Genomic DNA, 26,841 nt, shown 5'->3' on the forward strand with positions numbered 1-26,841 from the left:
CACTTCACATCAAATTTATGTTTAGGTGCCATTTAAGGAAAAAAGAATCAATTCAGTGGTCAGAGTCTCAAGAAAAGTCAATTAAAATAAAGGGAAATAGTTAATTAGCAGCAAAAATTGGTCACTAATTAACAAAAGAGTTAGAATGAAAACTTGCAGCCACAGTAGCTCTCCAGGACTGGAGTTGGAGACCCCTGCTATAGAAAGTGAAGGTGAAAAAGCCAAGTCTGTTTTAGATAACTAATATTAAAAATAACTTTTGTCATTAACAGTGTACTGTAAACTAGAAATATGATCAGTTAACCTTTTGTGTGTTCTAAACATCATTAATTATTAGATACCAGTAATGGTGGACTCCGCGATAACGTGCAGTGAATACACTTGACTTGAGCATTCCTAGTTTTCATCCTCTTTCTCTGTACGTTTACCATTTGTTTGCTCAGAGGTTGATGCGCTTGCTACTTCCAGAGCAGCTTTTCTTTTCTCCACCCTAGCGGCCCGCTTCTTCTCTTCTTTCGTTGGAAGCTTTTCGCGTTAAAACTGATTAAGTCAGTGTCTGTGTTGCAATTATTTAGTACGTTTTCTTTAATTTTTCAGTTAAGCTGGCACTTAAGTCTTCAATCTGCCTCAAGAATGATTTAAGATATGAAGAGGTAGGGGAAGTGATGGCGAAGGTGGTAGGGATGAGGGCTCTTGTTCAGAAAGAGGACGCCACTTGTTTACTTGTTTTGAAGATTAAGCACCTACTCTAAATTTTTAAGAATAGAGACCCTGGTGTACCCAACCTTACCCCCACAAACCTCAAGTTCAGGGTTTGTAGTAGGGGTAGGCCAGTCTAAAACAAACAACAAGAAGGAGATGGCGTCTGCTTTTTGAACAAGACCCGGGATGAGAATGGCGCCCATACGTATGTGCCGCACGGCCGCCCTGTTGGCCGCTGCCGAGAGTTGATTCTACAATAAAATAAAATAAAAATAAAATGAGGAATAACCTTTAGGATCAATCATCACCCCGAAAGTGGATAGTAGACATTACATAGTATATGTGTACCAAATTTCAGGTCAATAGTTCAAACGGTTTGCAGGCTACAGGTGATTTAAAATCCAGGACAGACAAACGGACAGCCATGGTAGCGTATTACGTATATAACAAGACAGTTTCTTTCTAATAATCTAATGCAATTCTGTACAACAAAATAAACTATTTAATTTTCACTTAGCAAGAGACAGGAAGGGTTCAAGCATGTTATTTATATAAGATCTTTGTGACAATGTCCCAAGGCATGTTATTAACATGGAACATTCCAGCATGTTATTAACATAAGAAATCCATCCATCCATCCATTTTCCAACCCGCTGAATCTGAACACAGGGTCACGGGGGTCTGCTGGAGCCAATCCCAGCCAACACAGGGCACAAGGCAGGAACCAATCCCGGGCAGGGTGCCAACCCACTGCAGACATAAGAAATCACAAGTACAAAATAACTTTATGGCAATGACCCCTTGAAGAGTTACTACTGAAGTATTTTACTCCCACCTGTTCTCTGAACCAACTCAAAAAATCATTCTGTTGACACACTGAGCCAGTTCAGTGTCACCCACCACCCAAACACCAATACCTTTGGACTAAGGAGAAAACATTCTGTATATGTCCGTCCATGTTTTACCACACCAGTTTAAGGCAGCAGGAAGCCAGCAGGGATCCTGGCAGCACTGGACAATAGGTAAGAAGGAACTCCACAGAGGATGCCATTTCATCAAAAGGCGAACTTGGATAAACATGAGACCAATATTAGATTCATTATTTAACATAACATGAAAGGTTTTGTGACATGAAAGAAAAAAGAATATATGGAGCAACCAGGTAAGACACAGAGACAGAGAAAACGTGCAAACTTCACACTGATAGGGCCTGGAATAGGATTTGGACCCAGCACTGCTGACCACCAAGCTGTTCTGCCAAACGCTAGATGTAAACCAGTGTATACCTGACAATAGCCGCACCATTGTAATATGGTTGCTTCTTCAGGATTTGCCTTTAAATTAATATGAAATCATTTCTTGTCCGGGGGATCTTTTAGTGTTTTCTTGTTTGCTAAGTAAACTGTGTGATGGTACTCTCAGGGAAAAAAGTCAAACAAAAGCAATGAAGGTTGATTGATTCAGGGTACATCCTACTCCAACAGGAACTAGGAGTTTTCTCACTTATATTTTTATTATTGGTCATTATTTTGGCTTCCCAAATCACTAATTGCATTTTTGTTTTTAAAGAGCGCATGATAACAAAACAGAAGGCTGAGCTGTCAAAGGACATTAGCGGGTGCAGCAACGATAAAAAGCACCAAGAACACAGCAGGACCTTGATGAGAAGGACTGACATTTCACTGGGGTATTTAATTTAATCTGATGCAATAATTATATTGAGATTGCAAATCAGTATCCCCAAAAGCCCAAACAGCACGGATTCCTTAATTACCTCAACAGTTGTTAACTCGTTCAAGTTATTCTAAAGGTGAAAATCTTTAAAGCTGAAATCCAAAAATAGAAGGCTGCTCAATATGCTGTTTTTAAAATGAAGGTACTCAAGTGTACAGACTTGGGATCTGATTTATTAAACTTTGCGTGGACTCAAATGAGAAAGTGTCCGTCCAAAAAAACAAAAAAAAATTACAATTATAAAACCTGCTGTATGCAAATGTGAATGTTCACTTAATAAATGACAATCGTCTCACCTCAGATCCTGTTCAGTTGTCCCTAACCCTGAAACATGCATTTTTGGACCATGCTAATCAAGCTCGTACAAATGCAATCACAATGTTGCAGACCTCCACTAGCCTGATGCATCCTGCCGTCACAAACAGCACTGTCAGCAAGTCATCTGCCAATGCTACTGTACCTCAAAATAAATGAATCATGGGATGACGCAGGCCATCGAGCCGCAATATTTTGTCAGTCTCATCTTGGATTCATGGATGACATGTGTACTAATAGAATCTCACCACTTAACAAAAGCAGCTTCATTTTAGGTAGGTGCCCACATTGCAAATGAGTACAGTCAACTGCCCCAATTACATAAGGAAATGCAGCCATAAATTGCCTCTTTATGCTGGTCTGTACAACCACACCACATGCCAACTGAATGTAGTGCCTTCTCAGTTGGTTTATGGCTTCCAGCATAGCAGGCACGAAGGTGATGTATTTTGACTGAGATATTCCTGACCTGTCAGTCCCTCTAGTAGGTGTCTGTTGTTGGAAATATATGAACAAGTATAGCCTGATTTTGGACAGTTTGTAGTTCTAATGCTGGATTAAATTCAGCACATAGTTCCAAGAGAATGGCTCCTGGGAGCCCAAATTGTCTCATAAGCCAGTCATTATCATGGGCAAAAAAAACCTGCCAGTCCCTAAAAACTTGTTCTGTTCATATAATGCAGCGCTGAACAAGCCATGTTGTCAAACCTTGGGCTATATATAGGATGTAGGGCAAGATATTTAGAGTTTTCTGCATGCATTGAGCGAATTACACCTGTGTTTTTACTGCAGTTTGGTTTCTAATCCTGATAAGTGCTGTAATAAGTGTATACGTTTAATATGTCACTGTGCTCTGTGCAAATATATTTTATAAATCTGCCTTTTGTACTCCTTTCTGTACAGTTGACACAGAGCCAGATTTAGCACAGGGGTTCATCATATAAGAACTGCTACACAAGCATTTTAAGACAAGACAGTTAGGGACAACTGCGAAATGGGCAGTCAGACTGAGGACCATTGTATACTATTTCTCTGTGTCAAACTCAGCATGAAACTGTATCCTCTTTGCCTTGTTTGGAATGGCATGATTCACCAAAGTGGAGGCCTGCACATGAAGAAAGAGTATAAAGCCTTGGAACATTGCCCGGCACACCTTTGAAACGATGGGCGGATGTAAGATAACATCATCCGATCCTGAAAATCCTCCCACTGCACGGCGAAAATGGCAGACTCTACACATCGGGCCCCCACTCCTGAACTGGGTTCTTGCCATTGGCTTCCTTTGTGTGTTATGCCATGTAAACTGTCATTAAAGAAAGCTACGTTTTTTCTCCTATGTGATTTCTTACTGCTGTATCACTAAGGGAGGGGTATCGCCTTTTTATATTATATCTACAGTATATAGATTTGGGTTATGTAACATGCCGCAATTACAAAAGACCTCATTCCAACAAGGGAGTTAACGCCCCCTGCTGGATACAAGTACCAACAGGACAGGTAGCTGCAATAAACTGATGAAAAAAGTTCTTTATTGTAAATATGCAGCATTGGCCCTCTTAAAAGCAAACTAAAATAGTGCCTGCATATCATTCTAATCACTTTTGTGGTTTGTTTGTCACATCAAAGTACATTATAACTGCTTGGTGATATGAATTATTATGCACGCATCATTTAGCTGCATTTCCCTAGAGTCGTGGCCAAAAGTTTTGAGAATGACACAAGTATTGGTTTTCACAAAATTTGCCGCTTCATTGTTTTTAGATCTTTTTACGAGATGTTTCTATGGCATACTGAAGTATAATTACAAGCATTTCATAAGTTTCAAAGGCTTTTATTGACAATTATATTCAGTTTATACAAGGAGTTAATATTTGCAGTGTTGGCTCTTCTTTTTCAAAACCTCTGCAATTCGCCCTGGCAGGCTGTCAATCAACTTCTGGGCATTCTTGCATAATCAATGCTTGGATTTTGTCAGAATTTATGGGTTTTTGTTTGTCTACCCACTTCTTGAGGATTGACCACAAGTTCTCAATGGGATTAAGGTCTGGGGAGTTTCCTGGCCATGGACCCAAAATTTCTCTGTTTTATTCCTCAAGCCACATAGTTATCACTTTTGCCTTATGGCACGGTGCTCCATCATGCTGGAAAAGGCATTGTTCATCACCAAACTGTTCTTGGATGGTTGGGAGAAGTTCTTTCAGAGGATGTTTTGGTACCATTCTTTATTCATGGTTGTGTTCTTAGGCAAAACTGTGAGAGAGCCCACGCCCTTGGCTGAGCAGCAAACCCACACATGAATGGTCTCAGGATGCTTTACTGTTGGCATGGTGGCGCTCACCTTTTCTTCTATGGACAATCTTATTTCCAGATGCCCCAAACAATCTCAAAGGGGATCCATCAGAGAAAATGACTTGACCCCAGTCCTCTGCAGTCCAATCCCTGTGCCTTTTGCAGAATATCAGTATGTCCCTGATGTTTTTCTTGGAGAGAAGTGGCTTCTTTGCTACCCTTCTTGACACCAGGCCATTCTCCAAAAGTCTTCGCCTCGCTGTACATGCAGATGCACTCACAACAGCCTGCTGCCATTCCTGAGCAAGATCTGCACTGTGCTGCCCTGTTCCTGAGCCACGAATCAACTTTAGGAGACGGTCTTGGCGCTTGCTGGACTTTCCTGGGCACCCTGATGCCTTCTTCACCACAATTGAACCTCTCTATTCTAACTCAGTCAACATAACAGATTGATCTCCAGCCTTGTCCTCGTCAACACTCACCTGTGTTAACGTGAGGATTACTGAAATGATGTCAGGAAGTCCTTTTGTGGCAGGGATGAACTGCAGTCAAAATGGGTTTTTTTGGGATTAAGTTCATTTTCATGGCAAAGAAGGATTTTGCAATTAATCGCAATTCACCTGACCACTTTTCAGAACATTCTGGAGTATATGCAAATTGCCATCATAAAAACAGAGGCAGCAAACTTTGTGAAAATTAACATTTGTGTCATTCTCAAAACTTTTTGCCACAACTGTACTTTACAAAAGGCGTTACCTTTTTCTACCTTTTCTGAAATGTTGTGTGTGGATGAGTCAGAATTGCTGTACATACAGTATATCCAAGTTCTCTAGTCAAGTTTTCTTTGATAAGCCCCTACTTTTGCATGTAAAGCTATGTACACACATTTTGGGTCTGTTTGAATTCTATGAATACTATTCAAGTGCTTAACAGCTTGGCATGTACAGCACCCCCTACTGATCAACATGCCTTTCTCACAACAGATTATCTTACACATTTCTCCTACTGTAGAGAACATCCTTGGGCATATTAAAATCTCCATGTACCCAAGATACGTGTAAAGTATATTATAAAGTTATTTAAAAAAAAAATAGCATCTGGAATAATTAAAACACTCAAAGATGAAGGAGAATCAGTGAAGTATGGCACCGTGACCCAAGTCTTGAAAACTTTAAAAAGCATAAATCATTTGTCCATCCGCCTGCTTATCCAGTTCAGGCTCACAAGGGCCAATGCCCGTCACAGTGGTACCTGGTAGTGGGGGAAGTGCAAGCCCATCACAGGGCACACACACACATGGCCAATTTTTTAATGTCAATCAACCATCTTTAGAATATGGAGGGAAAACTGAAGCAACACTTAAAAGTATATGCACCCTTCATATTCATCCAACCTGGCTTTGTTTGTGTGGTACTCCAACATGAACAGAAAAGCATATTTATATAAACTATAAACTAAACTTTTGCTCAGACTACAGGGGTAAGCCAATAATTCTCCACACTTTTGTTTGGACTGGCTGTACAGCTTTCTCCGGACACATACGGAAACATGGAGTAAACACGGCCGCTCAACTCTTCGTTTGCACCAAACAGAAGCAGCAAGCAGTAATCTGCTTTTTATATGCTGAAGGTGTACCAGATGCCTAAATCCTTGTCAGTTCATTAAAATTATGGTACTCACTTGCTTAATTTGGTCATCAGTAGGTGAAATGGATGGGTTTCCTGCTCCTTTCTTTATGCTTAATACCTGTCTAACTATTTCTGAACTTCTCTGTCCATATGCGCAACTGTCTCCATACTGCACTGAAAGCCTTCCATGGACTTTTGGTCCCAGAATCACTATTCACTGCTCTTCTTTGGTGGAGAGCAGAGTAGCCATGTTTACTTCTAGAAAACAAGAGAAACTCACTGATCAAGTTTGAAACGTTAACACTGTGGCCAAAGACACCCCATATTTCCATATCTGTGCAAGGAAAACTGTACAGCCAATCCAAACAAATTATCTTAAAAGTATGGATAATTATTGACTTACCCTTGTACATTATTATCCATAAAAATAATAACACTTAAAAATAAAATAACTGCCAACAAGTTGAGCTAATACAGTAAATCTATTACTGTATTAGTATGTTATTACTAATATCCATTTTCTTAACATACCTTTTACAATACAGAATGGCAGAAACTAAATAAACCAGTTTTGGATCTGCCACCAGTTGGACTCTGGGTATGATCAAAGAAGCTCTTACAAAAAGGCAATATAAAGTTACCAAACTAACCTAAGAGTCAGAGGATTGGAAGATGCCTGAATTCCTGGGGGAAAACATGCAAAATCATTCTGCAAGGCATCCATGGCAGCAGAGAAATGAACCAGAGACCAGGGTCTGCAAGTTTACATCTCTGTGGGCCAGGCCAGAGTGGAAACTCTTTTTGAATTTTCTGTTTTATTGAAATTTAAAGTACTGTAGATGATTTTCCAAAGGGTCATTCTTCTCAGCATTAATTGACTGCCTAATGCAGGAAATGAGCCTGAAATGGACAGGCAGGTGTTTCAATGCTTAGTACCACTTAGTTATAGCCATCTATACATTTGTATACTTCCTTTTTACCTGTAAGTACTATTGGCAGCAGTTAGTGTTGGGAGTCCGAGTCCATCCTGTAGCTGCAATAGGTATGAATCAGAAATCATTACCAGGTGAAACAGCAGTCCATTACAGAGGGCACAGATGCACACTGGAACATTTTAAAGAGTCTCCAAACAAACTAACAGCAAACATCTAGGCCAGGGGTGGGCAATGTCAGTCCTGGAGGGGCGCAGTGGCTGCAGGTTTTTGTTCCAACTCAGTTTCTTAATGAGAAGTCAATTACTGCTGAGGAAGCACTTATTGCTTAAGTGACATTTTGATGTTTCATGTTAGTGGTCTCTCTTGTTAAGGTTCCCCACCCTTAACTGCTTATTTCAATCTTAAACAGCTGCATTCTTTGTTTTAATGGCTCCTTACTACCAATAAGATGTAAATGACAAAGCAGCCAGCAGCTCTCCATCGAGCTTGTTTCCATTTATATCTGTGTGTGTTCATCATACACTGTTTGATTTAATAAAACGCATAATAGAAAATGTGACAGACTGAAAATTATCCTTTTTGGGCTTCAAATCATTTGGATGATATCCTACGATACAAGACCTTACATTGCAGAGCAACAAGCAATAAAATTAAACACGGTCTGAAATTGACAAGGATTGGTTTCTAATTAAGTAATTGGATTGGATTGGAATGAAAACCTGCAGCCACTGAGGCCCTCCAGGACTGACATTGCCCACCACTGATCTAGACCACAAGTGGAAATTCACAGCACAATTAATGGAGTATAAAACAATTGTGAAAAAGTGTTAGTTAACTTATGTCCTTGCAGGCAAATAAACACTCCCTGTTGCAGATCATCTGGAACAATACCGTACCAAAAATAAAATGGGAGAGGGAGCCTCAAATGGGACTTTATGAATTAATGAACGTAATTTAAAATACCAATGTGAAACACAAGATTGCATTTATTTCAAGAAACAGAAATCATGGCAATGTGAATTTTTCAAGTACAGTATAATCCAAATTAACAAATAAATATTTTAACATTAAGCTTCATTGATTCTGCCAGTTCCTCTGTACCTTTATACAGCACTGTGTTAAACTGTTTCATAAATCATTTAAACGGGAATATTGAATTTAAAAAAAAACAAACAAAAAAAAAAAAAAACCAGGCAAACTCCGGGCCAAGTAACGCTTTATATCTGCATTTTTTTTCTTCCTTCTCCTCCTAAAATTAGATTTAAAGCAAACAAACTTTATAAAGGGCACTCTTAAATATTTAATGTGGTCAGAAAGCAGCAGCAGAAGGCAGCGGTAAGTAAAAAGTTTGCTTCATCTGGAATGTTTCTGAAGAAAGACTTAATGGTGGAAGTCCTTGGAAAGGCGTCATTGTGTAAAGGCTAAGGGAGACAAGAAAAAAAAGTTAACATAAGCAAACAACAAGCCAATCAGATACAGACCTGAAGATCTAACAGCTCTATCAGCTCAGCTTTATGGTATGTCAATGTTAACCCCAACTATGATATTTATATTATTTAGCAGCCCACCGCCAATGCATACAATGTAAAAAATTACATTACTGGAAGGCCTTGAGCTCTCTAATAAATATGTTCTGGTTGTAATCACTATTCCGAGAAAAGAAAGTCACCATTCTGCTACTCTGAGAAATGGAACATGGCTGACAACACTTACAAAACTGAAACGGAGGAAAAATGCGTTCATGTTTTATGGTTAAGATGGCAAACAAAACTGATAAAAAACCGTGACTAAAAGGGTGACATTATGTTGTATCAGAGCCTATGCAACATGAAACTTGACCTAACAGCATAGAAAGCATACAATGTCATTGGACTTTATTTACAACTTGAGGCATTATGATCAAAATGTTAGATATTTATAACTTGAACGAAGTTCTCCACACTTCAAATAATCAAAATACTTCAACAGAAGCAATTTATTAAAATGTGAAGCTCCTTGGTAAGAACTCTCCAAAGGTATGGGAACATCTACCCGGTTTCAGTACCCAGTTAATCCAATTCACGATCAACGCTGAAATCCAAACTCCTGTTTCTGCTCTAATCCAGCTTCTAACCCACCTATCCAGTAGTGCTGTGACAAGGCAGTGCTTATTCCAACAGCCCTTAATAAAAGGCATGTCCAGGCTTCTACAGGACTTCTGTCCATCATAGGGCACACTTGTATACATAACCACTTTCATTCACTTTGATGAATGCAGTCATTCCAATTTCACTGATAGTCAAATACTTTAATACCAGTACATCTTGTCACGTATTTTAAGTTTCCCCATTTAGTTTTCTGCAAGTTCAAAACAGAATTTACTTGTCCTGTTCTTTATTAACTTGCATGTGGTGTGGCATTCTTAAGGCCATGCTTGATTTGCAGGGACCCTAACTTACTGATGACACAATGTAAACATCCACCATTTCAGTCAAACAAACTGTGTAGTTACTGTGCTATCTTCCTCCTATGTCTTCTCTGATCAGCGACCTGCTTATGCCACTGGTCAGTTTGTAAATGGACACCTTTTGAAGATCAACCTGACATTCTTGGCATTCCAAGAGACGCTGAATAATTTTAATTTCCTTTAATATACTCAATTAATCAAATCTTTTACACATGTGCATCTTTGAAATGACTTGGACGTTTGGTGGTTATCAAAGTAACATATTTGTTAGAATACACTCCTTAAATGTAAAGTTTTCATAGGAATAAATGTATGCACTTTTAAGTCATTAAATATAAATAACAATAATAAAAACATATGCAAGGATTTTGGGTTCTTCTGTAGACAGACTGGCAGGAGTGAGAAAATGCACAAATCATGAAATTATACAGTATTAAGCAACAGTTAAACTATGAAAAATTATGACCTTGCTGATGTAAAATGTTAGAACAGTCCAGCATTTATGTTCTACTGTTGTAAGATCAGCATACTGAGATGGTATGAAGCCCAAGTCTGCTGTTTTTGAGGTAACCCATCTCACATAGGCAGCTGTTAGCGGACAGAAAAGCATAAACACCATAAGGGTGAAGAGTCAATTACAGTATGGGTCAGAAACAAGCTCTCCACTTTGGGGCTCATGATTTGTTCTACAGAGGGGATCAAAATGATAAAATGAGGTGCATAGGCCCTCTTAAAGGGAAGGTGTTAATTGAAATATTGTACAAAATAAGTATTGTACACTTAAGTTCAATGAAGTGCTGGGCATGGACAGTTTGTTCAAGGGTACGAAAAAAGACTCAGCCTTTCATTGGTGCAAGTCAACCACACTACCTTAAGGTCTTGACAGCACAGTATTTACTATAAACAACAGATCACAATAGTGTATTTCTCCAGGTAATTGATAGTAATACACTGACTGGAGTTGAAACTCTAGTCGTGGTCAATATTTCAGTAGTTTAACCACTGCACGAGACCTGTGTTACTGAACAGACACTGACTGCTGTGATTATGTTAGATAGAAAAGAAGATTCAGCATTTATATTACCTGATTACTGACCATAGTCTGAATGCCAAGCCACTTAAGACCAATGGTAATAAAGGTACCAGACAGTTTCATTTTTTAGCTGTGGTCCAAAGAGTGGGTTAAGCTGGGACAGGATTGCAATTAGCCAGCTGCAATACAAAGAGTGAAACAAGAAAGTGACATTTTCGAAGTGTACCCTTTACACAATATCTTCCAAATGAGCATCTCAGTAAAAACTGCTGCAAGCCTTTGCTAAACTGTAGACAATTCAGAACCAGTATGGATGCTGCTGCTGCTGTATCACAGTGCTAGTACAATCAAATGGTACTACCCTTTACTCCTACATAATGCAAGAGTGATTTGCTTTACAGCACAAGCCAAGGCTCGTATTGTAGGCCTGGATCTGTAGTTATGCTATTTTAGCACAGATAATGCCATCGAGGCCTGTGCTATAGAAGGTGGTTTCATCTGGTTTTATCTTTCCTGTTATCAAGAGAAAACACCAAGAAAACTACCAATGCACAAAATCAATAAATAAAAATAAATAAGTAAAATAATTAACTGACGTGAATCTGCTCTGCAAGAATTAGACCAATGCATGACTTCCAGCAAAATTTGGAACTGAAGATGCTAGAGTAGCATTTTCATTTAAATCACATTAAAAGATATCACATAAAAGCACATATACATCTTCAATTAAACCAAAGGCCACTGAATAGCAATCAATAAAGACACTATTGTAGGGGAAACAAAGCAATACAAAAAGGATATTTTATGCTCAAGTAAAAAAAAAAAATACCAAAAAATAATAAACTGACAATTTCACTTATACCATGTTTGCTGCTTCTTCTGTCTCACAACTCCCCCATGTGGCATTCAATGTAGTTAGCAAAAGGACCTCTTGAGTGTTAACTCTTACCTTAGATTCTAAGGCTTAGAATACTAGTGCCTCCAATACAGTTCATTCAGATACATGGTAATCATTTTTGGTTAAAAAAAACTATACTGTATTTGAGTTCTGACATCCCATGACAACACTGCTCTCTTTTATATTGAAAGTTGCTGGGCTACCTCTACCTACCCTATCCTGTTTAATGTCTTCCAAAAATCTTCTGTGGAATTCCCAGACACTGTAAAGGCAGCTCAGAGATATAACCCTTCCAGTGTGTCCTGGGTCTGCCTTCCTGTAAGAATACCTAAACCACTTCAACTGCCTCCCTTCAATCTGGAGAACCACTGATTCTACTCAGAGGTCGTCCTGTACTGCCAAGGTCCTCACCTTCTCATGGACTATGGGCTCTGCAACCTGGCGCAAGAATCTCATTTTAGCTTCTTGTATTCACAATGTTATTATTTAATTCACTACCCAGAACTCAAGACCAAAGGTGAGGATGGGTGAGGGAATCCATTATTCAAGGATTAGCTCCTGACTCCCCAACATTGTCCAGTACAATATCCACAAAACTATCACTGCTGCACTGATTCATCAGTTAGTCTCAAGGTGGTTTCTACTCTTACTCATCAACAACACCCAACCATAACTGAGCTCCTCCACTTGGGGAAACTGCTCATCTATTAACTACAGTGAATATGCCAGTATTGTCAGATTTGGAGATAAACATTCTCATCCCAACTGCATTACATTCAGCTGTACGTGTGTGTGTGTGTGTGTGTGTGTGCAGAAGAACACAGTGTAACAAAGAGAAGAGGACATCATCATCTGCAAATGGCTGAGACGTAATCATCTAGCTCTAAAACTGGGCGCTTTCCAGTCCGTGGCTGTGCCTTCTTATCCTTTCCATGAAAAATGAACAGGAGAGGAAACAGAACCCTTCCATAGCATACTCTAAGTGAATGGATCTGATTCAGCACTTAATATACAAGCATGGTTCTTGCAGTGCAAATGGCAGGTTTCAACTGACATGCTGTACTGCTTTCCAAAAATTACCACAAGACTGACTATTTCCCATGAAATCTTAAATAAAGATCAGCATTCCTGTGGTACCCTTCTTAAAGTTATGCATTTCAGGACCAAATGTAAGACTCGTCAACAGACACAGGTTACATTTTAGTCATGAGGTCAGGAGCAACCAGTCACAGATTAGATGTAGATTAACCTCTGTGAAAATAGCTTCATAAATATCGGGATTTTGATAGCAAATGTCAAATTTTTGGATTTTACTTTGTTGTTAATTTTCTATGAAAATTATTCAACATGGTCCATTTCACATTTTTGAGACTTACATATGCTTTACTTGTAAAAATTGCTGCTATTTTTTCTCTTTCAGGGCTACACCCAGAATACTGACTAAAAAACCAATTGTTTATATCTAGGAACACCAGTATACAGTAAGCAAGTCCAACATTATCTGGGCTAAACTAGGCCACTCTAACTTTCAAGGATAAAACAAAGCTTGTGAGTAAAGTGAAAATAAATAACTAAATAAATCAATATTTAAGAACCTCGGTTTTCATAAAAACATTCATTTATAGGCCAAGTACCAATGAGGCCTGGTCTCTGTATCAAACAAACTCAGACACAATGAGAAAACTCACGTAGACACCTTGTGCTGACTCCACACAAACAGTACTCAGTCTTTATTTTAGTCATAACTTAAAAAGTAAATAGCAGTAGTTTTATTAATTGTAAACTGATAACCTAATTTAGAAGCAGAATGGTGGCATAGTGGATAGCATTGCCAACTCTCAGATCTATTATCCCTGGGTTAAACCTCATGTTATCTATTTGCATGCTCCACTCATGTCAAAGTGGGTTTTCCACTAGGCACTCTGGTCACCCCCACTACCTCCAAAGATGTGTAAGACATGTTAACTTTTGATTCCAAATTGGCCAGTTAATTTTGCTAAAATAACTTTAAAACAAAAGAAATATGTATTCCCTTTACATAAGATAGCTACACTATTTAAAACACCATCAATTAAAAAATTGACCTAATTTAATAACAGGTTTAAACAAAAAGTTCCAGAAAATTTCTATTATTATTATTTGTAAAACCAAAATCACCAATACTAAAGATTCACAATAAGGCTAAATGTATTTTAAATTATTAAAGTTATCTGTTCACATACTCTTCTGAGCACACATTGTCAATACAAGTTTAGGAGGACCTATAGCCTAGTGTACTGGATAAAAGGGAGAATCTATCAAATTCTTAGTTAAGTACGAGAAAAGAAAAAAGAAAAACCCACCGCAGTGGGCAATCTGTACATATTCACTAAAACATTAATACAATTGTGTTGTGTGTTTTTTTTTTATAGGGTGTTGTTTTTACTCAAGACAACTTACAAGGTTACAATACATGGTGAATGCATACATATACAACTGGAGCAAAGATCTTTTTTTTTTTTTTGGATATATAAATAAAAACGTCCAATGCCCAGAGCATAAGTTCACACTGACATCATACAAATTAAGTATACTCAAATTCTAAATAATGATGTGTTCAATAAAGAAAGACTGAAGATGACAAAGGTCTTTCATTAAATTGGCAGTAATGGAATTTGAACCAGCATCATGCAAAACACTGTATCCTAAATGCAGCAAGTACTCAGCCATTCTACTCTTAATGCTGTATGAATAACAGAAACAAATATGTACCAGTATCTAAATGAAATAAGCAAAGATTTTTATTACTGGAACTTTTGTAGGAACATGTGCTTTGAATTACAGAGATCTCACTGCATCTGCTTTCCCTGTTGTTAGATCATTAACTACAGCAGATTATTCAACAAAATGGGAGCATTTTTTGGAATGAGCTAAAGCAACTGTAAAGGTCACCAGTGTTGCTGTCCACTGAATAGAAGGCAAAGTGATGACAAACGGTATAAACTGGCCTCAGGCTGCACAAACCTGATCAATACCCAAAACACAGAGAACAGGACTGGCTGGATGTTTATACTTACAACAAATAACAGCAAACTGCGCAAGTCACCAGCATAGTGTTGATAACCCTGAAAATAAAGGGGAAAGGCCAGGCATTAAAATGAGAATACATTCACTGGGCTGTGATGAATTCCTAGTTCAGACTGGATGTGTCTTGAAAAAGTACTACACATAAAATATTTCTGTGGAAAACACAGACATTTTTGTCCACAAAAGAAAGAAGTGCTCACCATTTTTTAACAAAACCTTCAGTTAGAGCTCCTCATTATCATCACAGAGGGACTCAATCTCTTATTATGAAAATGGGTCAATGTCCTTTTACACATCAAGGCACATTCTCCCCTTCCCTAATCACCAGTCCAATGAATTGGCATTTTTTCCAGAATCCAAGGTAAGGTGGCAGGCAATAGTTCCCTGTCCGGATTGATAGAGTCCTTTCATGTTCCGAGCTACAAAGTTATACAAATTACAGCCAAAAGAACCCTTCTCAAATGAGCCTAAGTCCACTGCCAATGCCCACATTGAAGTACTGCAGACTGGTAAGATGACACCCAAGTGCCTAATGGAACATTCACACCACACAGCATAAGGAACTGATCAGCCTGACTAATGGAAAGAGAAACACTTTGAGGAAGCTGAAGTGCTTAAAAATAAAGATTCTGGTAACAGTCTGATAAAACCATTCAAATTTTGTAACTTTAAATCTAAATGCATTTACAGTGGTGGTGTTGTGGATTGAAACACATAATACAAAGCACTGACAATCCTCGGTTATAAGAAAAAATCTATATTTCAGGAGCAGAGTGTCCAGGTTAAAGAAAAGTGACCTTTCTTTGTTATATCTGCTTGGTTCTCCAGTCACAAAGAGCTCAGAGTAGGACACAAGTCAATCACCAAGTGTTTCACTATAGGAAATTCAATTCAATACTATACAGCCACCAGTTTCCTAAACTTGCTTCTCCTTTGGAGCAGGAACTGGAGTTTGACGGATTGGGGTTCTGTTGTTCCAGAAACTATATTAAAATTGTTTTTCCAAGACAGATATTCACCTTCAGCTTTAGTCCATCTCAATGTTAGCTTCTAATATCAAGCAGCGACAGCATGAAAAGGTATGCAAGATGTTCAAAGAAAAGGAGGGACGGAAAAAAGCAGCTTTTTGCAGCTGGCTCCAGTACTGAGGTGCTGAACAACACCCATTCAGATTCTAAGACCCTGACCTCTGTGAAGGTTAATTCCTTCTGAATATAGACATCCCCTAGTCGTTTCCAACACACTCTCACTACACCATTGGATCACACAGGTCTAACAACAAACACTTCATTCATCTGAGCTGTCAACAACCAAAGCAAGTTTTTAGAAACCGACACAGGAACAACAGGCAGCATCACTGATACGTACTGATCCTTAAATGGTCCCTCTGTACCTGTGTCACATTGTGGCAAAGGCACTTTATTCTAAACCTCACGACTGATGGTTCAAATTCTCCCACTGCTACAGAATAAGAATTTTAAAAATGTTCTTTCACATATTTTCTCTTCAATGGTGTTTTATATGGTTTTACGTACTTAGAAATTATTGTACATGTCAATATACACACTGCTATATGCCAGTGAATGGCAAAAACTGTGTGAAAGTAAACTGGAAAAAATCCACATCTCAATTACACCTATTATTGTTTTGACAGCATCTTCTTAATTTAGTACAATATAACATCGATATAAGAAAACGTATTTTGAAAGTAGCTTCTGGTTGTTACTTTATCAGAGGGAACTGGGACACATTCTCCTAAAGGCTGATGTGCTTACACCGCACCATGGCCGACGGCGTCACGTAGTTCAAGAAGGCACACAAGGCTGCCCGTTTAGTCCTCCCTGCTGACTCACAGTCACACAGTGGCCTGAATTCACTTCTATTCGCCGAGCTTTACAGATACAGTATAAAAAGCTTTGTGCTAGACACTCCCGAGCTGCAAGTCGATTTGGTTTAAGGAGTCGCCTAACTAAACGTAACTCTGCAAGAGGGGACTAAGAGGTTAAATTACTTTCAAATGTCTATGTTAAATAAACACACAAAACTGTGCGCAATATGCACATGGCTCAATCAAAAGCGCCTTTCGCGGCGACTACCTTTCTAAAACGTTTCCCACTGTTCATCAAGTTTTACTGTGCAAAGCCCTCGTGACAGGATGACACTTCCCTGTCCACCGTAGTGGGGTCAAAAAAGCAGAAACTGTCAAACTTCAATTTCAAAATCGCTCGAGACAAGTAAAGTTTAGAACTTTTAACGTGAAACGGGGCCATTAACTACCTATGAATAAATTCAAATCCGTATTCCTTAAAAACTGTGACACGTATACAATAACATAGTAACAATAAACTAACTTACCCTCGGTTAGGTCCCTTGGGAATAAACCAGGGGACGACTCCACCAACGACCCCCCAAAACACAGACATAACGATAATAGGCACCGTCAAACCCGAGTACGCCATTTCTCGAGTCGACTCTTCTCACTTTTTCTTTGCAAGAACAAACACAAAGTCGCCGCGATCGCCTTTCCTGTGGGTATACAGACACTACAAAAACTAGAAAGAAACTCCGACCCTCCCCAGACTACAACAGCAGAGTGAGAGCAGTCGTCACGTGAACGCGAAGGGCGGGATTGCTCATGCGCAGATTCTTAACTTGGGCAGTTTTTTTTTTGGTAACTGACTTTATTCACTCATTTTCTGCACACAGCATCAAAGAATGAGGAGAAGGAACGTATGCCAGATGATTCCATTTTAATGCACTGAAATAAGAATACAGCAGTGTTTTCCAGTCACGGTCTTGGGTTAACTTTTTGCTTGCTAGATTTTAGAGACTGTTTCAGACGTTGATTTCTTCCTTTAACTGAACTGGATATTTACAGTGCATCCGGAAAGTATTCACATCGCATCACTTTTTCCACATTTTGTTATGTTACAGCCTTATTCCAAAATGGATTAAATTCATTTTTTTCCTCAGAATTCTACACACAACACCCCATAATGACAGCGTGAAAAAAGTTTATTTGAGGTTTTTGCAAATTTATTAAAAATAAAAAAACTGAGAAATCCAATGTACGTAAGTATTCACAGCCTTTGCTCAATACTTTGTCGATGCACCTTTGGCAGCAATTACAGCCTCAAGTCTTGTTGAATATGATGCCACAAGCTTGGCACACCTATCCTGGCCAGTTTTGCCCATTCCTCTTTGCAGCACCTCTCAAGCTCCATCAGGTTGGATGGGAAGCGTCGGTGCACAGCCATTTTAAGATCTCTCCAGAGATGTTCAATCGGATTCAAGTCTGGGCTCTGACTGGGCCACTCAAGGACATTCACAGAGTTGTCCTGAAGCCACTCCTTTGATATCTTGGCTGTGTGCTTAGGGTCGTTGTTCTGCTGAAAGATGAACCGTCGCCCCAGTCTGAGGTCAAGAGCGCTCTGGAGCAGGTTTTCATCCAGGATATCTCTGTAAATTGCTGCAGTCATCTTTCCCTTTATCCTGACTAGTCTCCCAGTTCCTGCCGCTGAAAAACATCCCCATAGCATGATGCTGCCACCACCATGCTTCACTGTAAGGATGGTATTGGCCTGGTGATGAGCGGTGCCTGGTTTCCTCCAAACGTGACGCCTGGCATTCACACCAAAGAGTTCAATCTTTGTCTCATCAGACCAGAGAATTTTCTTTCTCATGGTCTGAGAGTCCTTCAGGTGCCTTTTGGCAAACTCCAGGCGGGCTGCCATGTGCCTTTTACTAAGGAGTGGCTTCCGTCTGGGCACTCTACCATACAGGCCTGATTGGTGGATTGCTGCAGAGATGGTTGTCCTTCTGGAAGGTTCTCCTCTCTCCACAGAGGACCTCTGGAGCTCTGACAGAGTGACCATCAGGTTCTTAGTCACCTCCCTGACTAAGGCCCTTCTCCCCCGATCGCTCAGTTTAGATGGCCAGCCAACTCTAGGAAGAGTCCTGGTGGTTTCGAACTTCTTCCACTTACGGATGATGTAGGCCGCTGTGCTCATTGGGACCTTCAAAAGCAGCAGAAATGTTTCTGTAACCTTCCCCAGATTTGTGCCTCGAGACAATCCTGTCTCCGAGGTCTACATACCGGTTATACTACCTTAGAAGGCTGGTGTCCTTCAACATCTGCAATAAGATGCTGCAGATGTTCTATCAGACAGTTGTGGCGAGCGCCCTCTTCTACGCAGTGGTGTGCTGGGGAGGCAGCATTAAGAGGAAAGACGCCTCACGTCTGGACAAACTAGTGAGGAAGGCAGGCTCTATTGTTGGCATGGAGCTGGACAGTTTAACATCTGTGGCAGAGCGAAGGGCGCTCAGCAGGCTCCTATCAATTATGGAGAATCCACTGCATCCACTTAATAGTATCATCTCCAGACAGAAGAGCAGCTTCAGCGACAGACTGCTGTCACTGTCCTGCTCCACTGACAGATTGAGGAGATCGTTTCTCCCCCAAACTATGCGACTCTTTAATTCCACCCGGGGGGGTAAACGTTAACATTCAACATTATACATAGTTATTGTCTGTTTTTCACCTGCATTATTATCATTCTTTAATTTAATATTATTTATTGTATCAGTATGCTGCTGCTGAAGAATGTGAATTTCCCATTGGGATTAATAAAGTATCTATCTATCTATCTATCTATCTATCTATCTATCTATCTATCTATCTATCTATCTATCTATCTATCTATCTATCTATCTATCTACAGACAGACAATTCCTTTGACTTCATGCTTGGTTTGTGCTCTGACATGAACTGTCAACTGTGGAACCTTATATAGACAGGTGTGTGCCTTTCCAAATCATGTCCAGTCAACTGAATTTACCACAGGTGGACTCCAATTAAGCTGCAGAAACATCTCAAGGATGATCAGGGGAAACAGGATGCACCTGAGCCCAATTTGGAGCTTCATGGCAAAGGCTGTAAATACTTATGTACATGTGCTTTCTCAATTTTTTTATTTTTAATAAATCTGTAAAAATCTCAAGTAAACTTTTTTCATGTTGTCATTATGGGGTGTTGTGTGTAGAATTCTGAGGAAAAAAAAGAATTTAATCCATTTTGGAATAAGGCTGTAACAGAACAAAATGTGGAAAAAGTGATGCGCTATGAATACTTTCCGGATGCACTGTATCATAGCCTTTGCGTTGAGCTCAAAAATAATATACACTTACAGTATACAATATTGGAATGACAAGGCCATTTCATTTGTTTTTGCTGTACACTGTACACATTTTCATAAAGCGTTCGACCCAGTTGATCGAGCTGCCATGTAGGACATCCACAGACTTCGTGGGATCTCCCCTAAGTTTCTGAATATCATAGTCGGTGTTCTGTCAAACCACGCAACCTAGCGAAATGTGCTTCTGTGCATGCGTAGTATACATTCATTCTAAAACAGTCGATAGGTTTCTTAAATCAATAAATAAAATTAATTAAAATTGAACCTTCTAAAATTATTATTTGTCGTTTAAGCTATTATGTGCAAACGTATTCAATGCTCCAATCCAATGCCTTTCCCATTTCAATCTTTTTTTTGTCCAGCATTCTTGTGGCTGGAAGTCGAAGATGATTGGTATTTGCAACCTTACAAAAAAAAATTCGGCTGATGGTGAGTAATAGCATAAAAATGTTATATTCTGTTTGACGTTTTCACTTTGAAACGTGTAAATATTTGCATGTGTAGCTTATTTCGACAAGGCAGCACAAATCAACAGAACACTGGCTTGTACACCGGTACTGTGAGTGCCGTGAAGAGCGGAGGCAGAAGGAGGCTCTGATTGGGGCTCTCGAGAGACTGAGCGAGGAATCTCAGTGTCTGGGTTTGCTGTTGCTGATGACCCGAGTGGTTGGACCAGATCAGGGGGACGCCCACATAACATCTGCTGCGGCAGATTGATGATCATTCCTGGAGGGTGGGGCTGGACCACGTGTCTTCCCGTTGTGGGTTGCCAACCGGGATCCCGTGCTGTTGTTTTGTTGTGTGATGGGTGTGGCAACGTACTGTACCAGTGCATGCTTCCCAACCTGACCTGCCCTGACCTATACACAGAAGACATTTAGGTTTGAGATAAAAAGATGAAATTGGGATGAGAGTTCAGAATTTCAGCTTTTATTTCCTGGTATTAACATCTAGAGGTGTTCAAAAATATAGAAGATGACACCTTTTGTAACAGACCACCCAATCTTTTAGGTGAGCAAAAATATAGAAACAGATAGTCTTAAAGTAAATTTAAATAATAAATACGGGAGTACTCAGCCCAAAAATGATATTTTTTAAATGTTTCTTACCCCGTGTGTTTTGCAGTGATGACCGAGACACAATTTTAATCTCAACTTTTCATCGAGTGCGAAATAAAACAATTTATGACAGAATTGAGCTCTATGGTGACCAGCTCTAGACCACAGCAAAGATTATCAAAAACCACAGTGAAAAAAAGAAATCTCACATTACTCATGTCTCATAACCCACATGTCAGTTATCCAGTTATGTGTTTACAAAGTACAAAACGCAGGCATTTTGTGCTAAACTATTGTTAAATAAATGCTTCTGAAAAAATCAGTGCTGGGCATAAACAGGAAACACAATTCAAATGGGACAGAGCTTTTGATTTGAAGCTCGTCTTCATTTCCTGGGAGGTATTTTCCGTATGTCGCTTAAATCATCCGAGATTGGATGCTTGATCTCGGATGAGTTAATGCTGGTGACACTCATCCGGAATAAGTCGGTTTTTCAAACGCAGCCGTGTATTAGATTAGTTTAGCTGGATCTAATCATACGAGATGAATGCGCGCCCCCGCGCGGAGTGAAAAGCCCATATAAATTGAGTCTAGAAAACATGATCAGCAAGTCTTTGATAGGCTGTAACAAAATGACGAAAGAACGACCGCATTTTTTTTTCACACACGCGGCGCAAGACCTTTTATTCGAAGGACATGAAGAATGTCAAGATTTAATATGCACAAGGGGTAACACTGCAAAAGCAGCCCAGACCAGAAAAGACGGCTGGCAAAAAGTGGCCGTCAAATTAAATGCTAAGTAGTGTGCATTGTACTTACTGAATGCAGCATTTCATTTCCTATGTGTCAGATTAATTATTATTTAATATGTCATAATTCCAGATCAAACATGAGCACAAGGAGAACATGGGAACAGGTTAAAGTGAAGTACAAGAATATACTTCAAACTGGTAAATATTGGTATATAACTATTTAAAGAATTGTTGACATAAAGAATCATAATATAAAAAACATTAATTTTAAAGCTAATAAGGAGGCAGACAAGCAAAAAACAGCTGGAGGTCCACACGGTCCAGACCTCACCACTGCAGAAGAGTTGGCTCTCCAGCAAAATGCCCATCACCCTGTTTCTGATGGCATTCCAGGGGGAAGCTCCTCCTCAGAACCAGTGGCAGGATGCAGTGGTCACTTCATTTCAGGTAAAGGATGGTCATTGCATATTTGTCCTCCATGTGTGCTATAGGTATGTTCCATATAGCCCTCTTTTTTTGTTGGGTCAGTTGCAGGGAATGTCATATCCCTTGAACCTGTGTCTGACCAACGAGATATTGACGAAGGTCAAATATTTGATGACGACACTGTGTCTGATTATTCATCAGGAGGAGAGGTACATTTTCCAAATAAAGTTTGATCTAACTCCACTCTGATCAGTTCCATGTGCCCCAATCACATTTGGAAATCCTGGAAATGAGAATGTTAGGCTGATTGAGATTCTTCATGGAACTGTGGGTGTTTTAGCCTGTGTATTACCTACCTGCAATGGCATGATACACCTCTTTTATTGTCTGCACACGCAGGTGTCCAGGAAACACAATGAAAACCCGAAGGAAATATTTCAGAGCCAAACAGACTTTACGAATTGCCTGGCAAACTGCACTTTTAGTTAGATTTTCCGCATCGCCTACAGTATATAAAAAAGTGCCGCTTGTAAAAAACCTCAAAGCAATGCATACTGTCTGTAATCCACGTACGAAAAATACCCCCCAGGTCTTGCCATTCCAATATATGCAGAAAAAACTAAATATAAAAAGCATCCTCACTCTTCAAAACATATCTGGAGATTATGCCGTGTTCATTTTTCTGAGAATGACAAAATTAAGATGGGGGGGTATTTTTCGTACATGGATTACTCGCTTAGCCGGATGTAATCGTTGACGATTTGGCCTGATCCTGATCTGTCGGTTTTTCGAAACTCTTGCTGGAAGTGTTGTCATAGCAACACATCCTAATCCGCAAACCTGCTCGGAGCAGGTTTGTTCTACGTAAACAAGGATTAGTTTACACACGTGATCAGTGACGATGCGTGGAAGTCATCCAGTCAGGGCTTCGCCGTTCATGAATGAGCGACCAATTGATATTGGTGCGCAAATTATAAGAAGAGAATTTCATATAGAGAGGGGTTTGCGCGATCGGCAAGATCCTTTATTGCTCCCGGAGGAAATTCTGTACGAAAGATACCGCTTTAGCCGAGGGGGAATATTGTACCTCAAAGATTTATTAGCTCCGTATATTCGAAGTCAAACTCGGTGAAGTCGGGCTCTCACAACCACACAGACAGTAGGCATTGCTTTGAGGTTTCTTGCAAGCGGCACTTTGTTATATACTGTAGGAGATGCTGAACATCAATGGAAAAGTGCAGTTTGCCAGGCAATTCGTAAAGTCTGTTTGGCTCTGAAACATTTCCTTCAGGTTTTCATAGTGTTTCCTGGACACCTGCGTGTGCAGACAATAAAAGAGGCGTTTCATGCCATTGCAGGTAGGTAATACACAGGCTAAAACAACCACAGTTCCATAAAGAATCCCACAATCAACCTAACATTCTCATTACCAGGATTTCCAAATGTGATTGGGGCACATGGAACTGATCAGAGTGGAGTTTGATCAAACATTATTTGGAAAATGTACCTCTCCTCCTGAAGAATAATCAGACACAGTGTCTTCATCAAATATTTGACCTTCGTCAATATCTCGTTGGTCAGACACAGGTTCAAGGGATATGACATTCCCTGCAGCTGACCCAACAAAAAAAGAGGGCTATATGGAACATACCTATGGCACACATGGAGGACAAATATGCAATGACCATCCTTTACCTGAAATGAAGTGACCACTGCATCCTGCCACTGGTTCTGAGGAGGAGCTTCCCCCTGGAATGCCCTCAGAAACAGGGTGATGGGCATTTTGCTGGAGAGCCAACTCTTCTGCAGGGGTTAGGTCTGGACCGCGTGGACCTCCACCCGTTTTTTGCTTGTCTGCCTCCTTATTAGCTTTAAAATTAATGTTTTTTATATTATATATGATTCTTTATGTCAACAATTCTTTAAATAGTTATATACCAATATTTACCAGTTTGAAGTATATTCTTGTACTTCACTTTAACCTGTTCCCATGTTCTCCTTGTGCTCACGTTTGATCTGGAATTCTGACATATTAAATAATTAATCTGACACATAGGAAATGAAACGCTGCATTCAGTAAGTACAATGCACACTACTTAGCATTTAATTTGACGGCCACTTTTTGCCAGCCGTCTTTTCTGGTCTGGGCTGCTTTTGCAGTGTTACCCCTTGTGCATATTAAATCTTGACATTCTTCATGTCCTTCGAATAAAAGGTCTTGCGCCGCGTGTGCGAAAAAAAAATGCAGCCGTTCTTTCGTCATTTTGTTACAGCCAATCAAAGACTTGCTGATCATGTTTTCTAGACTCAATATATATGGGCTTTTCACTCAGCGTGGGCGCGGGCATTCATCTCGTATGATTAGATCCAGCTCGACTAATGTACTACACGGCTGCGTTTGAAAAACCGACCTATCCCGGATGAGTGTCACCGGCATTAAATTATCCAAGATGAGGCACCTGATCTCGGATGATTTAAGCGACGTACGAAAAATACCCCCCTGGCATATGTGTATTAAGTTTGTGATAAACAACCTGATAACCTAGATGTCAACAACCAAACAATTTGCATGCAATAAAAAAAAAGAACAGAAAATAAAGAATTAAAAACGTGATTTGCATCAACATATATTTTAATTCAAAGCTATAATAAACAGTACCCATTCATCAACTTTCAAACCAAATTCTCCAGGTTTTGGGCTCCAGTCTGGGCCAACGTACTGTGTGTGTAGAATTTAAAGCGTGGACTTTTTTATTACCTCCTAAAACACATACAGGTTAGTTTTATTGGCAGCACTAAAGTGGCACTATATACAAGTGCACCCTACAAAGAACTGCTGCCCTGTTCAGGGTGGATTCTTTGCATACTGCTCCTGGAATAACCATCTGTTGCATATTTTATCAAGGGTTGTTGAGAAAAGAAATTTTGACTTGAGTAAATAGTATTTACCTAAGACCATGTCTGGATAACACTGCAATACAACATAGCAAACTATTTCTGAGAAAAGAAAAATAGTTTTGGGTGGCATAACAAACAAGGAAATCTAAAGGATACATCGGTGTGTCATACAACTTGTTTTGCCGGTAGGAGCTGCATTAGGAACAGACCGAATGAACCAGACAAAGCAGACTAGTGCTGGTTCATACAATTTCAGTTTCCCTGTTTTGAGCCAGCTCAGACCCATTTTTCCATGGGTAACCTAACTACCACAGTATATATTTTTTGGGGAAAAAAAAACTAATGCAGATAAACCCTTCTTTCATACTAGCTCTGAATTTTCAGCATACTGCTTTCAAACCTGTGCTGGTGCAAACCCAAGAGGTCCTGAAGACCTTTGGTGTAAAGCCCAAAAGTTGGATTCACCAACGAGCACCTGTTTCCTCTACATGACAACACTAAGTGGGGCTACAAAGCGACTTCACCACACAAAGGTTCAAGCTAATGGGCAAGATGTTTAAGTCATTGTCACATATAGACTGCAGTGAAATGCATGCTGACACTTCACCACTTTATTACCAGTCAAATCTTCACCTGCATTTGAAATCTCAGGATTCTTCTCGAGTCAAAGTGTAAAATGTTACATGTACACACAAATGCAAGCTAAGAAAAAAATGATTTCTCCATCCCGACACATTATTAATAATATCACACCAGCCATGAACAAGGACATATCCTACAAGAGAAAGATCTTCCTGAAAGAGCTCTGGCATCTCCTCTTACAATATGAACACCTATCCCACACAGCAGTTTAAAAGTGATGACTTTCAAATCTTACAATCCCATTGCAAACTGAAGCCTTAGCCATGTGCAATAGTATAGCAAACAGCAGAAAGAATTAGCACTGCAGTAGTTTCCTTCTTATCCACGGTGAGGCAAGAAACCATGTAATTTAACATGTAATGTAATTCCAGTGGAAGTAATGTCTTTTATATATTCATGCTTGCAATGGAAAAAAAAAAACGTGGAAGCAAGCCAAAAGCCACATTTTGGTTCCAAGTGTTAGCAGAAAGATGGTATTCGGCACTTTGATGTGGGTCAAAAATCAGATTACAACTTTCATTCCAACAATATGGGGAGTTAATATACTGTAGCTCTCTAGTTTACATTCATCAGAAACTTGATTATTCTTTAAAACTGTCAACCAAGTCTACAATACAAATTGTGACCAGTATCAAAACACTTCTGGCAGATTTTAAATTAAGTATTAGCCTAAACATTTCGTGAATTAAACAAATTTAGCTCAAATTGAGATAGCATTCACTCTCACTGCAAAGAAAAAACAGCTTACATAAAATCTCAATTTCCACATTAAATGTTGTTTATAAGTGCTCTTAAAACTTAAAAAAGTTCAAAGACAGGCAAAA

General features: G+C 39.5%; 1 protein-coding gene across 1 annotated transcript; it reads right to left on the reverse strand.

Annotated features, from left to right (window-relative positions):
* Positions 1-8,571: 8,571 nt before the first annotated feature.
* On the reverse strand, positions 8,572-17,655 carry atp6v0e1 (ATPase H+ transporting V0 subunit e1). Its single transcript, XM_028812698.2, has 4 exons — positions 17,402-17,655; positions 15,037-15,084; positions 11,134-11,261; positions 8,572-9,024 (listed from the first exon to the last, which is right to left on the reverse strand). The coding sequence occupies exons 1-3, from the start codon at positions 17,503-17,505 to the stop codon at positions 11,168-11,170; spliced, it is 246 nt and encodes an 81-aa protein (XP_028668531.1). The 5' UTR covers positions 17,506-17,655; the 3' UTR covers positions 8,572-9,024; positions 11,134-11,167.
* Positions 17,656-26,841: the final 9,186 nt, after the last annotated feature.

The sequence above is a fragment of the Erpetoichthys calabaricus genome, chromosome 11, assembly GCF_900747795.2.
Source record: "Erpetoichthys calabaricus chromosome 11, fErpCal1.3, whole genome shotgun sequence".
In the NCBI taxonomy this organism is placed as follows: domain Eukaryota; kingdom Metazoa; phylum Chordata; class Cladistia; order Polypteriformes; family Polypteridae; genus Erpetoichthys; species Erpetoichthys calabaricus.